The 14768-nt window shown below is 45.3% G+C and overlaps 1 protein-coding gene across 5 annotated transcripts in view; it reads right to left on the bottom strand.

Annotated features, from left to right (window-relative positions):
- Nucleotides 1–14768, bottom strand: part of DNM1 (dynamin 1) — a gene marked incomplete at both ends in the record, with an annotated part of 63883 nt that overhangs the window by 2959 nt on the left and 46156 nt on the right. For 2 of the 5 annotated variants that reach the window (XM_080630815.1, XM_080630816.1), the window contains 7 exons: nucleotides 2582–2603; nucleotides 5778–5996; nucleotides 6390–6631; nucleotides 6804–6974; nucleotides 8210–8221; nucleotides 9442–9553; nucleotides 10165–10274. In XM_080630815.1, the coding sequence (XP_080486941.1) occupies nucleotides 2582–2603; nucleotides 5778–5996; nucleotides 6390–6631; nucleotides 6804–6974; nucleotides 8210–8221; nucleotides 9442–9553; nucleotides 10165–10274 (888 nt within the window). Of the gene's footprint in view, nucleotides 1–2581; nucleotides 2604–5777; nucleotides 5997–6389; nucleotides 6632–6803; nucleotides 6975–8209; nucleotides 8222–9441; nucleotides 9554–10164; nucleotides 10275–14768 lie in introns of those variants that run through there. The other 3 variants (XM_080630814.1, XM_080630813.1, XM_080630812.1) reach the window with 2 other exon arrangements.

The raw sequence follows: 14768 nt of genomic DNA, 5'->3' as shown, positions 1-14768 counted from the left end.
AGGATGCCGAAATGATACTATCTCCCAGAAGCAAAACTTACAATGAGATATTACAGCTGGGAAATCTGTGACCCTGAGTTTCATGACATGGCATCCCTGCGTTATCTCTAGAGGGTGCTCCTGGTGTAACTGCAGCCATACCAATCGATGGCTACTACCCTCATTGGAACAGCAATAGCACTCGAATGAAAACCCAACAAAACTCTAGCTCATCCTTTAATGAGATGTTGTTGCACTGTCCCATGGGTTAAAAGGCATTTTTGGAGAAGTCTGAAGGACTATTTGCATTTCAGGAGTTCGGACAGGTTGTTCTAACAGTCTCTGTGGATTTACACGAAAGGATGCGTGAAGTCACTGGACTATGTGATGTGCTCTGGCAAGAGAGGCCACTTGACCCTACCAGAATAAACAGGGCTGAAAGGACCACAAATAATTCCCAGGTAGATGGGCTGCTTTTTCATAACGTGCTATGATTAAGTTTTGCAGACACTCAGAGGCTTTTAGGGGGAAGGGCTGCCACTTTTTAAAGTTACAGATTTTGTCTGTGCTCAGCTTTTCTGGAGACACCTGCAGAATGTGCCTGCTAAGGCTGCTAAAGGCTGAAATGGACAGAGAAGTCCATTTACGCCCAAAATGCTTCAGTCTGTCTCACCGCATTATTAGCCAAGGCCTTTTATGTCACTGAAAAATCACTTCCCTCAGTCAGGACAACAAGGAACAAAGTTTTGCTCATGGGGAAGCCTGCAGCAGTCTCTAGTCCTGGGAAGTGAGACCTGAGTCCTGGCAGGAGCCTGAGGAGACCAGTTACAGTGACTGTCATGTCCTTTGCAGTCAGTCTTTCAAGCTATACCCAGACACTGTGTTCATCATACCTAGGAAGCAATGGGCTAATAGGGAGCTCTGCTGATAAGGAGCTAATGGAGATGGTAAAACATTACATTTATTCCCTTGGACTGCAAAAGGATTTGGGTGGTATTTTGGGGGTGGTTGGGCTCTTTTGGTGTTGTTTTGGTTTTTAACTTTTATTTCCTTGGTGCTTTTCATGCCAGATTTAGAACAGAACGCCCCATAACAGCGAGTCCCAGAATGAGGTACAGACAACAGCAAGCCTCTTCACTGAGGTTCTTCACCAAGATGCATGTTTCTAGGGCTGTCAGGGATGTCTGCAGTAGGCAGAGTATTGGAGGAAACTGCTGATTGCTCCCAGCACCTCTGCAGTGTGTCATCACTGAGTAGGGCTGACGGATGACGTCCTCAGAGATGTCAATCACTGAGCAATCACTGCATTGGTTTGATGCGATGTGGCACCTCTCAGCTCTAACTGCAGTCACATGCAGCAGTAACAGACACCAACCTGCTGCAAGATGGGGGCTAGCTGTGAACTCTGGAACAAGGGCTTGATCTTTTGCTATTCCTATTAAGACAGTACTTCAACACACACTGCTACCCCCCGTTCTCTCTGCCAAAGCCAGCAGCAAGGGAATCTACAGGAGATGCTGCTGTGTCCCTCTCGGACCTTTCACTGCAAGAAAAAACATCCACAGAGAAAGGGAGAAGGGGCCCAGAAACCCCCACACCTGCCCTGTTCTGGCCTCTCTGTCCCTTTATCAATAAGGGCTGGAGTTTCCCAGGGAAAAGATTCTTGAGAATTTGCTAGGTCTTCCTCTTCACAACCCCACTCTTCAGCATTAACAGGACACAGAAGAGTTTTTGGGCCAGTGCAGTATGCATGAACCTGCCCCAGTACCCTGCTACATCACTGAACAAGTACAACGCTGCAAAATGCAGGGAGAGACAGAAAGGAAACAGGCAGGACAGGAAGTGTTTGGGGGACATGGATCACTAAAAGCCTAACTCTCACAGGGGCAGAAGGCAGAGGAGAGAAGGCAGTTTGAATGGAAGCAGAAGAGTAACTTGGAAGGTAAAAGGGTCAAGCGGAGAACAAGCAAAAGGGAGTTTGCTTCTAATTGTGACAGGACACAAGGATTACTGGGAACATTCAATGTCAGAGTTACCTTGCACTCAGACATGGAAGTCCTGATATTAATGACCATAACTCCTGCCTTCCGTGAGCACTGAGAGCACAGTGATGATGGGAGCACTTCTCCAACCAGACATCAGAATATAAGAGGAGTCTGAACTACCACCTCCCTGAGTCTCAATCTTGATTCTAACAGAGCTGACAAACCAAATCAAAGCAGAGTTCCCTCAGCTGATCTCCCAGTCAGTGTGCATAAGGCAAATGAGACACACACAGTTTAGACCTTGTGCCAGAGCTCATTCCCCCATTCCACCTCCTCTATCTGAAGGCAGAGAAAGGGTCCTCTAGTGACCTTTAATCAGGTACTGAGGCTTTCCCAGCTACTGCAGCTCAAGCAGCTGCTCTGACTCTGATCAGCCAGTTTTTCTGTTCAAGACTCCTCTCTTTATGAGATCCTGGCAGAGGTGGTTCATTGGACAAGGGACTCTGTTACTAACACAAGAACTAGGCAGCAGAGCTGCAGAGCAAAGTGATGGAGGATGGGACACAATGACTCATGCATTGCAGGGAGAGTGCAAAACGTACCGTGGCTGCCAGTCCTCAGGGGTCACTGATAGTGATTCTGAAAGACAACATGAAATCAACATGGCAGTTCAGACAGTTCAAGGCAGAGGCCACACAGACTGTCAGGAAGGTGGAACAGAGACGCGCATGCACAGACACACATTCGCACGTCTCCCTGCAGAAGACAGCATTAGTGTGTGCTGCTGGTCAGGCCTTCACACACACAACCACAGCCTCATCTTTGCATGCATCCAGAACCTGCTTGTGCGCAGGGGTGCATGAAAGCTGTCTGCACAACCACTGGCCATTGCTCACTCACCCACCAAGTTCACTCACGCATCCAGGCTGATGCTCATACCTGCTGAACCAACAGTATATCTAGGTCTCAGCACAGGTAGCTTAACTTGTCTCTGATCATATTAAATGCTAGAGTTGAAACAAACAGCTCAGGAAAGAGGGAGATGCAGTCCTGAGCACTACCCAAAAAGGGAAGAAGCAGGTGAAGGCTTCTATTTTGGACATTACAAATCATGAGATCAGCCACTCCGATCTCCTGAATAATTCAAGTCAAAGCTGTGTGATGCTATGCTTACAGTGATGCTGATCACTTGCATCTCTTTCCTTAGATGTACCAAAGAATGGAGAACCCATTAATGCCTTCCACAGGTTTTTCCAACGGTTCAAGCATTCTCACTTTAACATTCTTCCTTCTCCTTTGAGTTTGCCAAAGCTCTTTCACCTTTTCTATTGAACTATTTTAACCTGAAGAGCCTAAATGGAGAAGTATTTTCAGAGTTTTCTTTCCCAGAGCAAATCCTCCTGCAGAGCTCCAATAGGCATGTAGTCTTCATACAGCCTTTAATCGCACCCAGACAGGACCTTATATTGCTTCAGCTCTGTATGTATTTGGCAATATGGATTTCCATAGTAGACTGAATGAATGCTAAGTACACAGGCATGATGGCAATGTTTTATGTGTCCTTAATTATATGCAAGAAAACCTTCCTGTGCAAGAAAATGGGACATGTGGTGTTTATATGTGAAAGCATGTGTCTACAGTTATGTCTGGGAAAGTATAGTGACACTCATCTTAAGTTCATCATTCATAAAATCAGATGCTCAAACAAATTGGAGATACAAACCCTGCCACATTTCTACATGGGTGTGTGCATACACACAAAGCACATCCAGTCACCACCACACACTTGCAGTTCACTGCACAACATCAACTCCTACAGCAAAGCCCACTCATTCCATCTACAAGAGCTTTGTTCCTCTCACACAACAGCATAGCCTGATTAGCAAGGGAAAAGATGAGTATTAAATAAAGCAACAATGGAGATGGCATTCGTTCACCCATGGCAGAAGGACCCAAGTCCAAGTGCTAGCAGGGAACATTCTTATTCTATATACAGGAGAGGAAGAGAAAGAGTCCCTTGTCATTGGAAATTCTCCATTCATCAGTGAACTCAAATGACAAGCTGGTATCAGGATCCGGAGGAGTCTATGAACAACTGGAAGAATCAGAGACGGGGATCAGGGAATGAGCATCACTTCACAGCTTCTGGAATTACATTCTCAACTCCAGATCAGGGCAGACAGTAACATGCAATCCAACCTCCCATCTCTCCTTCTAAAGCAAGGGATTGCTTGGTTCAGTATGAAACACTTTCCTTCTCTGCTTCAGTACTGTTCCCTACCTTCAATTAAACCCTCATGCAAAACACAGAAGAGACATTAAGATAGAATATGCCAGATCTCTTCAAAAAGAGAGGCCAATTCATTTCAGCCCATCTGGGGAATCCTATTGTGACAATCAGGTATATAGAATATTTTTCATGAGTGAAGAAATGGAACTGAGTGAAAGGAGAAAGATGGAGACAGAAAGAAGCATAAGTACACTAAAAATAAAACCACAAAGTAACACTAGATGGAAAAGCAGGGTCACAAGAAGCAAGAGCCAAAATACACAATAGAAGCATGCTGACATCCATAGGTGCCACCAGCAGGACTGGAGTCCCTGGGGCAACACTGAGGCATGTGTGGACAAGTGACTGTGGGAGTTGCATCAAGGTGCATAGGGAGGACTGGGGGCAGAGGCACCAAGAAAGTAAAACCATTTGCACACACCAAAGTCAGAAACTGGGGTTATAATCAATATCAAGGCCTATAATCAATATGGACTAATCTACCTCTGCGCTGGATACAGCCTGGCAGAGAATATGTCCCCTCTAAACAGGCAGTACCAAGTATGAGCTGGGGCACTGTAATAGGAGGAAGTCCGAACTGCCTCTGCCATATACTATCACTGCCCATTGACAGGCTGGATGTTTCCACCAGAAATAGCAGAGCTTCAGACATGTGCCACCAGCACCCACTAGAGAGGAGGTATTTTCCACGAGGGAAGTGTTCCCTCTGGCATGCCATTGAGGTGTTTCTGATTATATTGATTCTTTACTCGGCAATTACATTCTCTTCCTCACAGGGAGGCCAAGTACCCAAGATAAAAGCGTTCCCTGTTCCAGACTATTTCCTAAGTCCTGTTCAGGAACATGTGCTTAGGAAATGTACACAACATTATTACTATATTGAAGCGTGTTTGAAGTGACTGAACAGGAAAGGAACTGAGTTTCCCAGCAGGAAAGAAAAGCTGTGCAATTTTAATGCTCTAGGCTGGAAAATGTTCAAGTTGATTACAAAAGCAATAAAAAAGGCTAAAAACAAAATCCATTTATCTGCCAGTGATACTGCAATATTCTCCTAGCCAAAAAACAACTGAACAACTTAAAGGTCTCCAACTCACCTTGAAGAACTCTGGGCCAGGAGAAAAGGGGCAACTTCACACTTTGGGAGCCCTACATAGAGGGAAACTGTCACTCCAGTCCTGCGATTTTTCTGCTGAACATCTACTTGTGAGCAGAGGCATTGCTATGATTGCTTTAATAAAGCCCTTGGGTAGAAGGTCCTCTTCCCCCATTATTTGCACAGAGATCTGAGCAGAGAAGAGGCTGCCCTGTTCCTGAGAGCTGCTTTGGCAATACCTCATCTGTATAATGAGATCTCAGTGGACAATGATGCTCCTGCCTATGGACCCAGTTAAAATACCCAAAGACTGTACCCACACCATGCACTCCATTCTCCTTTTATGGCCCAGGCAGGCTAAATGCTGTCAAGGCTGCTACCCCAAAACCAGACATATCCCACCTGCATGGAGCAGCGTTTCAGGACTTACCTGGGAACACCAGGAGGAGCGCGATTAGGCCGAGAAGGAACCTGAGGTGGGGGCCCAAAGGGATCAGGAGAGGCACCGGGCCTGGAGGGCACAGGGGGTGCACCACCCAGTGTGGACCCACCAGCAGGAGGTGGTCCAGGAGCTGGGCCTCGAGACCCAGGTCTGGCGGGTGGCACTGCAGGAGCTCTCCTCTGTGGCGTGGGGCTGGACGTAGGGGACCTGGCAAACAAACAGAAGAAATTCAACTGCAACAACAGGCCTGAGATCCCTCTATCACCACCAGGCCCCCACATGCCACCTTCAGTGTTCCTTCTTTAGTTTCACATCACTTTGTGTACCACCCTTTGGCTTTCGAGGACCATCAGGTTGCCTTCAGAGCTACTTCAGGCCCTATGTAACCTAAGGGTTCAGAACGCTCAGCATCCTCTAAAGATGTAGCAGTCCTACGTAGCTTCCAAAGCCTAGGAGCCTCCCAACACAAATACTCAGAACTCTTCATCCACAGGGAGAAGAAGGCAAGAGGAGGACTGCCTGTCTCAGTAGGAGGCCCCAGCTAGCCACTGAAGAGGCATCAGGCAGGTCTGTGGGGCTCTCCCCCTGAGCCTCTGGTACCTGCGTCCAGATGGTACGCTCTGCACCTGCAGCCAAGAGTCGTCCACCGGTGGGGGCATTGGGGTGCTGATGGTGCTGGTGTTGATGTCCCCGATGATGTTGAGGGCCTCTTTCAGGGCATGGAACATGCGCAGCATCTCGTCACGTCGCTGAGCCTGCTCTGCTGATTCCTCCATCAATGTGTTTTGGTCGCCACAGGAGTACAGGTTTGCCAGCAGCTCTGAATGGATAAAGTCCTTGGTCTGTAAAAGAGCACAAAGAAGGAATCATTTTCCACCCTCTTCCCCAAATCATTCCATTCTCTCCCACCTCTTGTCCTTCCAAGCTGCCTTCCATTTTTCTTCATTCTTTCGCTCCCTATTTTTCCCCTTCTCCGTGTCTCCCCACCTCCACTGACCACCGTGTGATAAGTACATTGTTTATCATGAGGTGCATGATTGTCTTCGGCATGAGGTCTCTGATGGTTTTGTTGACAATTGCCATGTAGGAATCCACCAGGTTCCTGATCGTTTCCACTTGTCTCTCCAGCTGAGGATCCATGGAGTGCATGAAGCTGTCTGATCCATTCTCCTCTGCTTCACTGGCCTACAGAGAAAAGGAGAAACAAATTGGTGCTTCATTTGTAACACAAAATTAGTTTTTCAGGAGAGGCAAGAGAAAATAAAGGGAACACACAGGAAGCGCATGCAATACGTAAAGCTTAAGCTTACATTTTGAGCTGTGATTGTCAATGCACAGCTCAGCTTGTAAAGGCTTCACCTCAGATCTGAGGAGCTTTAACAATAAAGCTGTTCTCTTGGTAGAAAGTTACTATACAAAGGTGAAAGGCAACAGGGACTCCTGACCAACATTCACAGGTTATGGCTCCAGTGAATACTCAAAGCTGCATTTTTGCCTTTAATGCTTAGAGCTTCCTGAAAGGTTTTTCATCTGAGCTGGGTTTTCCATCCTCAGATTCCGTTTAGTCCTGAGAATCACTCACCATAAATTAAGCCTCCCAGGCTCTGACACACCGTACCTTTATCCTCATTATACAAATGAGAAAACAGATACAGAGGTGAAATAACTGCTCGTCTCAGTGAGACCACAGTAGATGGAATAACCTAGAAACCCTTCCTGATCACTAATTGCAAATCCTCCATCGTAAGTCAATTAGCTTTTCTTTCACACCAAGCACATGAATCTCTGTCTGCCTGAAATGCTTTGTTTAGCTTTCTGTAAGGGAAAAAAAACCTGGACTGTGCTGTTTGACAGCAAGCAATCACCAAGGCTCTTCCATTTGGGATCAATTTCGAAGCAGCAAAGCACGAAAGACTGCTCTTCCTCAATGCTTATTAAAAAAAGGCAACAAACCAACCTTGACTTTATAAAGAAAAACCTTTCTTGTAAGAACCATCCCAGTCTGAAGGGTTCCTTATCTTTTGTTTTGGGGAACAAAACACAGGAGAAAGGGCAAATTCTTTTGTTCAATTAAGCTTCTCCTGGGAAGATCTTACATGATGAAGGAACGCAAGGTCTCAGTGAGAAACAAAGAAAAGGAAGTGGATGTCAAACATGGCAACTTAAAAAAAACAAGGGTCAAAAAAACCCCAAAAGTAAGCTTGCACTAAGATTCAGAAGTGGTACAAAAAGGGAGGAATAACAAGAAAAAAAGGAAAATTCAAACCAAGAACAGAAACAAGCAGCAGGAATCCAACAGAAGGTACAAAGAGGGAGAAGAAGCAAATGCCTCTCAGGAAACTGTAACAAAAGGGAAAAAACAAGAGAGCTATCTGGTGAGATCCCCAGCAGGCACCGCAGGCAGAGAGGGTCAGACTTACTTTGTCCTTGTCCTGGCAGGCCAGTTTGAGCACAGGTGGAAAAAATTAAAACAAAAAGGGACAAAAAACAAAAGACTTTTAATTGGTCTCAGAATTTGGAGAAGATCCCATCACAGCACTGAACAAGCAAAGCTCAACCCCACTGAAATACACAAATACCTGGATTACCCTGGAAGAGGAATAAGTTACTGGTTTAGCTACACTGAAAATCAATATGGGATGCACACCAAGTAAATCAGATTATCAGCAACACAGAGCAATTTACTTACCTACAACAGCTACTTGTTCTTTGTTACATAGGGTTTTGAGACAGTCATGCTAGCAGTCAGCGTTCTTATGTCAAACCATTCCATTTGCACACCCATAGATGGCACATGTCCTTTACCAGTATGTGTTGTTCAAAGCAAATCTGAAGTCATGTGACTGTTAAAGTCCTGTCCCTAATCCTCTTATATTTAATATCACATCAGTTTGTCAGGAACTACTATAAAGCAAACCCCACAATCTTCAAGTGTAACAGGAAAGATGAATGCAAGTAGTCTATTAGAAGCAACAAATGCAAAAAGATAAGCAATTATCACTTCTCTAATGGGACAACTATTAATAACTGCTTCCTCTCAGAGAGCAGGAAGGCTTTGAACAGGAACATGTACCACAGTTCTAGAGAATGTACTTTTAAAGCAGAGCACAATGCTGACAGCAAGTGTTACGCGACAAGGCTAACGGAAGAGATAAGGGGCCTTGCTAAAATAGTGTATTAAGGTATCTACTGAGCAAAATAAAACTTCAGAGAACATTGTTCCCTAGCTGGGTGAAGGAAGGAACAGGAGAACAACTATTACTAAGCCAGAAGTTCCTAACAAGGCCATACAGTGTTTCTCAAAAGGAATGGTAACTTAGCATATACCACTTAGGAGTCAGGTTGTTAAATGTCCTCCTTAGACTGGGAATTTAATGCCCACAAAGCAAGAGAGCTAGAAGTGCTTATTCAAGGCAGTCTTTGCCTACTTTATCCCCTCTTTGAAGCTACCTGTTAACTTTATACCAAGCTTCCTTTAAGGAAGCACCAGGACATACCAAAAACTTAAAAAGTTTTGTTCCAAAAGATCCCCAGTTTAGTAAAGAGACAAAACCTTCACAAACTTATTTGTAGCACAAGAGGATGATGCAGCTATCCTCCATAAGATACATGCTGTGTACCTTCTGATCCCATAGTTGTGGCTGTAACTTACCCCAACACGCTCTGGGTAAACTCCTGCACGAAGGAAGGAAGCCTTCCAGCTATCCACCTCCTCCTGGGTCTCACAGGCCAGCTCCAGCTGCCGGTAGTCCTTGTAAACATTCCTAAAGAGACAAACATTTTATTCTTCTCTATTACAAATCAGAGGTTTGCCCATATTTAACGAAGGTGTCAATGACCAGGGAATCTTCCCAGCCTTGTAGAAGCTTCCTGGACTAATGCAGAGATGCTTAGCTCCCTGCTAGCATCCTCATCATGACCTTGCAAGAGGGAAGGGACTACCCCTAGACCAGCTGTGTGTTTCAACATGGTACGAATAAGATTCTTGTTTCAATTCTGCCCACTGCTGGACTTCTCCAGCCAGCCTGGGTCCCCCATCTCCTATGGCTTTCCTAGTCACTCATTAAGAACATGGATTATCAATATATATTCCAGTCAGATCCAGGTAACCACACCAAAGAGGTGAAGGCTAAGGTCACCCTGCAGGCCACACACTGGTGAAGAAAAATGGTACATATATGTAAGACCAGAAGGAATGAAGTCAGACTTATTCTTCTTTCAAAAGAAGTCCCCCCATCTCCTCCAAAAATGGCTACCCTTGAGAATACTCCCCTGGAGAGCTATCCCAACACACTCATCTATTCCATTCCTACCTAATATTACATAAATCCTGTCCCTAGCTTCAACAGCTTGGCGTGTTGAGATGTGAGCATACCTCTGTTCAGTGTTGAAGAGAGCAAAGATGTGCTTGCTAGACATGAACCCCTTCTCAACGTCTCGCAGTTTCAAGTTATCCACTGGTAACATGTACTTCTTCTCTTTCTCCTGAAAAGGGAATCAGTAACATGTCACTCACTGCTCCAGCAAAGCCTTTACTCTGCCAGCAAGGAGGAGTCTGCCAACATTAGAGCCCCACATCACCAGGCCACTCAACTCACCAGGTCCCTCGAGTTTGTGAGAAAGGGGGATCTCTATAAACAAGTGTTTGCCCTTTCTGACTGCTTTTGTGATGTGACCCAAGAACCCAGGCCCATTAACTCCTCCAGGAGCAGGCAGCAGCATGGCATGAGCCAATTCCCCAGGTTGTAGATCACCACCAAGGCCCTCACTCTTCCCAGCAAGGGGTCAATCAGCACCAAGACCCCCACCAGCCACTTGATACCTCCATCCTGAGGACAGCATAAATGGAAGGAAACTGCTGCTGGTCAGACAAACCCTCACAGCCTCACTGTTGACACCTCAGTGTTTTACTTATCATCATTACAAGCCTACATCCAGGTTCAAGAAAAGCATGGGATAGAGAAGCTGGTTTGACACAGATACAGACTGCATCAACTTAAATTCACCTCTTCAGAAGAGCTTTCTCATTTCATCCTATCACTGTCCTACACTATTGATTACTGCAAGCCCTCTCAAAGTATTAATTAAGCAATAATAAATATACATCCAAAGATCAAAGAGCAAGTCTGGCTATAAGAACATAGGTTACTGTAAGGTTACCTCAAGGGCTCCTGTGTTGGAAAAAGAACATAAATCAATAACTATGCTCACTAATGAAAATCTCATGCTTCAAATGATAAGAAGCTGCAGCAGTACAGGCAGTTTGCTGCTCGGTGAACATTCAAAACCAGAGCCTGAAGTTTTAGTGACCAGATTCAGATTGCTTTAAGGGATCTGTTTTCCAGGATAACTGCACCTACAACCCTCCAGTCTGGTTCTTATGAGACCCCTCCCAACTGCTAAACACAGAACAAGGCACCCAAAACCAAACCTCAACATTTCTGACCCTAGATATCATCTTTAACAAACAAACTTGAGCTTAGTTTTCACATTTAACATCCAGAAGCTAAGGCAGAATCATTCTCCCTGCTCAAATCTGATCTACAGCAAATTAACAGAAGTGAGTTTGATTTAAGGTCCCCATTTGGAACATCCTGTTCCAGCTGGGTATTATACCCCAACATAACAAGAGAGGGAGCCATCACACTGGTCTCCTAAAGGCAGAATGCAGCTATCCAAGACTGAAATAGAAACAGAGCATACTTCTGTGTGCAAGCATGCGTGACTGTCCCCTTGTGAGCATCTTGTGTGTTTGTAGACCTTTCTTGGCTGGAAGCAACACAACACGACTGCTCTCAGGGGAAACAAGGATAGAAAACAAAGATGGTCAGTGGGCAGAGGTTAGCTAAGAAAGAGGGACAGGGCAGAGCAGCAGATAAGGATGACAAAGCTGTTGAGCTCAGACATCCATCCTGCCTGACATTCTCTTCAGTTCCAGTGAAATAGGCTTGAGTTTGCTAAGGATAGCAGCCACTACACAGTTCAGACACAGCCCAAACATCAAATTAGACAAGTTCGTTCTAAAATTTAAGCAACAAGAATATCCCATCCCAGAAGCCAGCACCTAGAAACCAGAAGAGATCACTTGGGTACCTATCAAAGTCTCTGTTCTGTCCCAGAAATGCCAGGCTACGAAAGCAGGAGAGCTTTTCCAAGCAAATTTCCCTGGATATTTTAATATGGTTCATCAGCCTGGTGGGCAAGAGCTTTTGTGCTGGGACATCTGTCAGCCAGGTACTGGGCTCAGAGCCCAATCACTTCAGGTTCTGTAAGCTACAAACAACTTCCAACTTTCAGTTACTTTGGATTATTATTATGCTGGTGTAGATTGAACTAGTGACCTACAAGGGAAGCACACCAACTGCTAAGTCCCTGTGCAAGTCAGACCATCCCTACCACAGCCTCCCTTGCCTCAATGTCCCTGCATCCACCTCAGTGTCTCTGGGCTAGTACAAGAAACAACTGATGTAGAAGGATTTTTCTCAGATGGCTTTAATGTTAGAACCATATTATTCCATGGAAATCTAGCAATGCAATCATTCTTCAGGGGAAAATAAAGGCAGCAAAAGGTAAGGGAATCCCATGTCCCAGATATGGAAATACATGCTCTTTGCCAGAGTTTCAACTTTCACCCTTTCCAAGCTCTTGCATAAATGCTGCCACGTGATCAAGACAACAGCATCTCCGCATGCTGATCTTTCCATACACCAGAGGGAAGATGCATGCAGTTGTCTGCCAGCATAAAATACCGCAGTCAAAAGGAGGACACTGGCACAAGGCAAGAACTCCCCAGCTCACACATGCTGCAGGGCAATGCACACTGACACAAGCCCCTGGGGCTCTCCATCTCCCCACACCTCCCCCTAACCAGTCCCCCACTTCAGTCTTTCCAGCTTCTCAGTTTTCAACCCAGCCTGTTTTATATCAACATTCTGACTTCATTTCCTGAATGTAGAGACAGGAAAGTGTGGAATGAGCTGCCAAGGGCTGAGCCTCTCAAAACTTTGGCTGAGCCCTCTGCCCATATGTTAGCAATCTGGCAGTATGTGCTATGGCTGAACAGCATCCTGGCCAAGAGGGGAAAAGGGCTTCTCTCTCTCTAGCTTTCCAGACTTGGAGGAGGGGAGAGAAGGAAGAGCCAGCACATATCGAAATGGGAAAGTGGTTTGTGAAATACTATACTAAAAGCCCTCAGTCTGATCCCAAGAGGCTTACATTCCTTGTAAGATATCTCCCTTCATCTATAAGAAGGAGGAAAAAAAGCCTCTCTCAGTGGCGGAGTAGGTGTTGTATAAAATGTACATGCTGGCTGTGAGTTAATCTGTAGAGTCATGAGGCCAAGGAGAGGTAGTGAAGTGGCAGAAGCATTTAGATTGGCTGTAATAAACAGAACATGGATGCTCAGTGTTAGGGAATGAAGCAGGCACAGGGCTATTTACCCATAATCAGGGTTGTTGCTCCCAATGGGAGCCACACTGCTTGCATGGAGAACTGCAGAAAGAGATGACTGCAAGCTACTTGCACAGGCAGGATAAGTGCCAGAGGATTACTCCCCCGCCCCCAGCACAGTGCAGATACAGCCAGATGGCTCTGTACTTTGCATCTACCATAGAAAGAAAATACACATGGCCAAGGAGGAGACCAGGATCCATCAGCCATTCCAACTGTGGGGCAAGAAACACAATAGCTGGAGGAAAACAAAAAGAGGGATGCTGCAGTTGCAGGCTGATGTTGCAGTATCCATATTGTGGCCACACATCTGACGGTCCCTAAATTCTGAGATTGGTTTTGGTCAGAGACAGCAATGGTCTGCACTATCATCTCAATTATGTGTTGCTATCTTATGGGTAAATACCTACAAGAAGTTCCCAAACTCCAGCAGGCAGCAAGCCAGCCTGCCTGAAAGCATCTCCTCCATTCCTTGGGCTGTCTCAACTGCAAGTTATGTTTTCCTCCTCTTGGATGTATGTAAAGTGAAGCTGACAGATGCATGTGTGGGCTCCCCTAAGGCTGGAAATTGGCACTGGCAATACAAGAAAGTAATTGGCAGAATTATTAGGTCTCAGTTTGCTTTTGGAGCACAAATAAACTAATTAAAGATTTCCCTGTAGCTGTTATGACAAACACCTTTCACACAGAGACAAGGCTCTGTGGATATGGGAGAAAGAGCATTGCCATTGTTTCAACTGGTGGCCATGTGTAATGAGGAGAAATTCATCCTGTTTGAACCTCTTAATCTCCTTTCCTTCTTGTAAGACAAAGCACTTCTTGTAAACAAACCTGCCCCAGAGATGAAGGGAGGTTCAGCCGGACTGTTTGTATTAAACACATGCACAGCACTTCAGGAACTCCTGTAATCAAACTCCACTCAAATGGAAACACATTAACATCATAATGGATGATAACACACTGCACAAATGCATGTACGCTACAGAGTATTAGGAAGAAGCCTCTGAAAAACTGGAGTATTTGAAAGCAGTATTGAAGGTATTTGAGCATTTTAAGTTGAACCACCCCCCATTACTGACCACTTTCTGCCTGCCTTTGCAAAGCAAATGCACATCAGAAGAGCTGTATTTCTAAGCTGTGATTCTTCAAGGAAGCCCAAGTCATCCCAAAACACACACATACCTTGAGGCCAGCTTTCTAAACCACAGCCCACCTGCATCACTTTTACCCTCAGAGCACAGTTTACCAAGCACAGTGTGATCACTGCTCCAAGCAGCTGCAATGGCTTGTTTACATCAGAAAGCTGCATTGGTTTAACTTAAACAATACACCCTAAGATTTTAAGCTGATTTACTTCAAAAGCTCTGTAGATACTAGGCCTGGCCTCATGTGATTAATCACAGCCAGCACTGTTGGCTTAGTAAGCACAGCAATGGTAATCAACTCACTTGCACAAAGCAAAGACTATTTACATCAGCTGAAATAGCCGTGCAGCTCAATCTGCACATGAAGCACAACCCTAGGAAGCCA

The sequence above is a fragment of the Psittacula echo genome, assembly GCF_963264785.1.
Source record: "Psittacula echo genome assembly, chromosome: 16".
NCBI lineage: Eukaryota > Metazoa > Chordata > Aves > Psittaciformes > Psittacidae > Psittacula > Psittacula echo.
The sequence above is the reverse complement of the archived record's forward strand: the minus strand, read 5'-3'. Positions and strand labels throughout refer to the sequence as shown.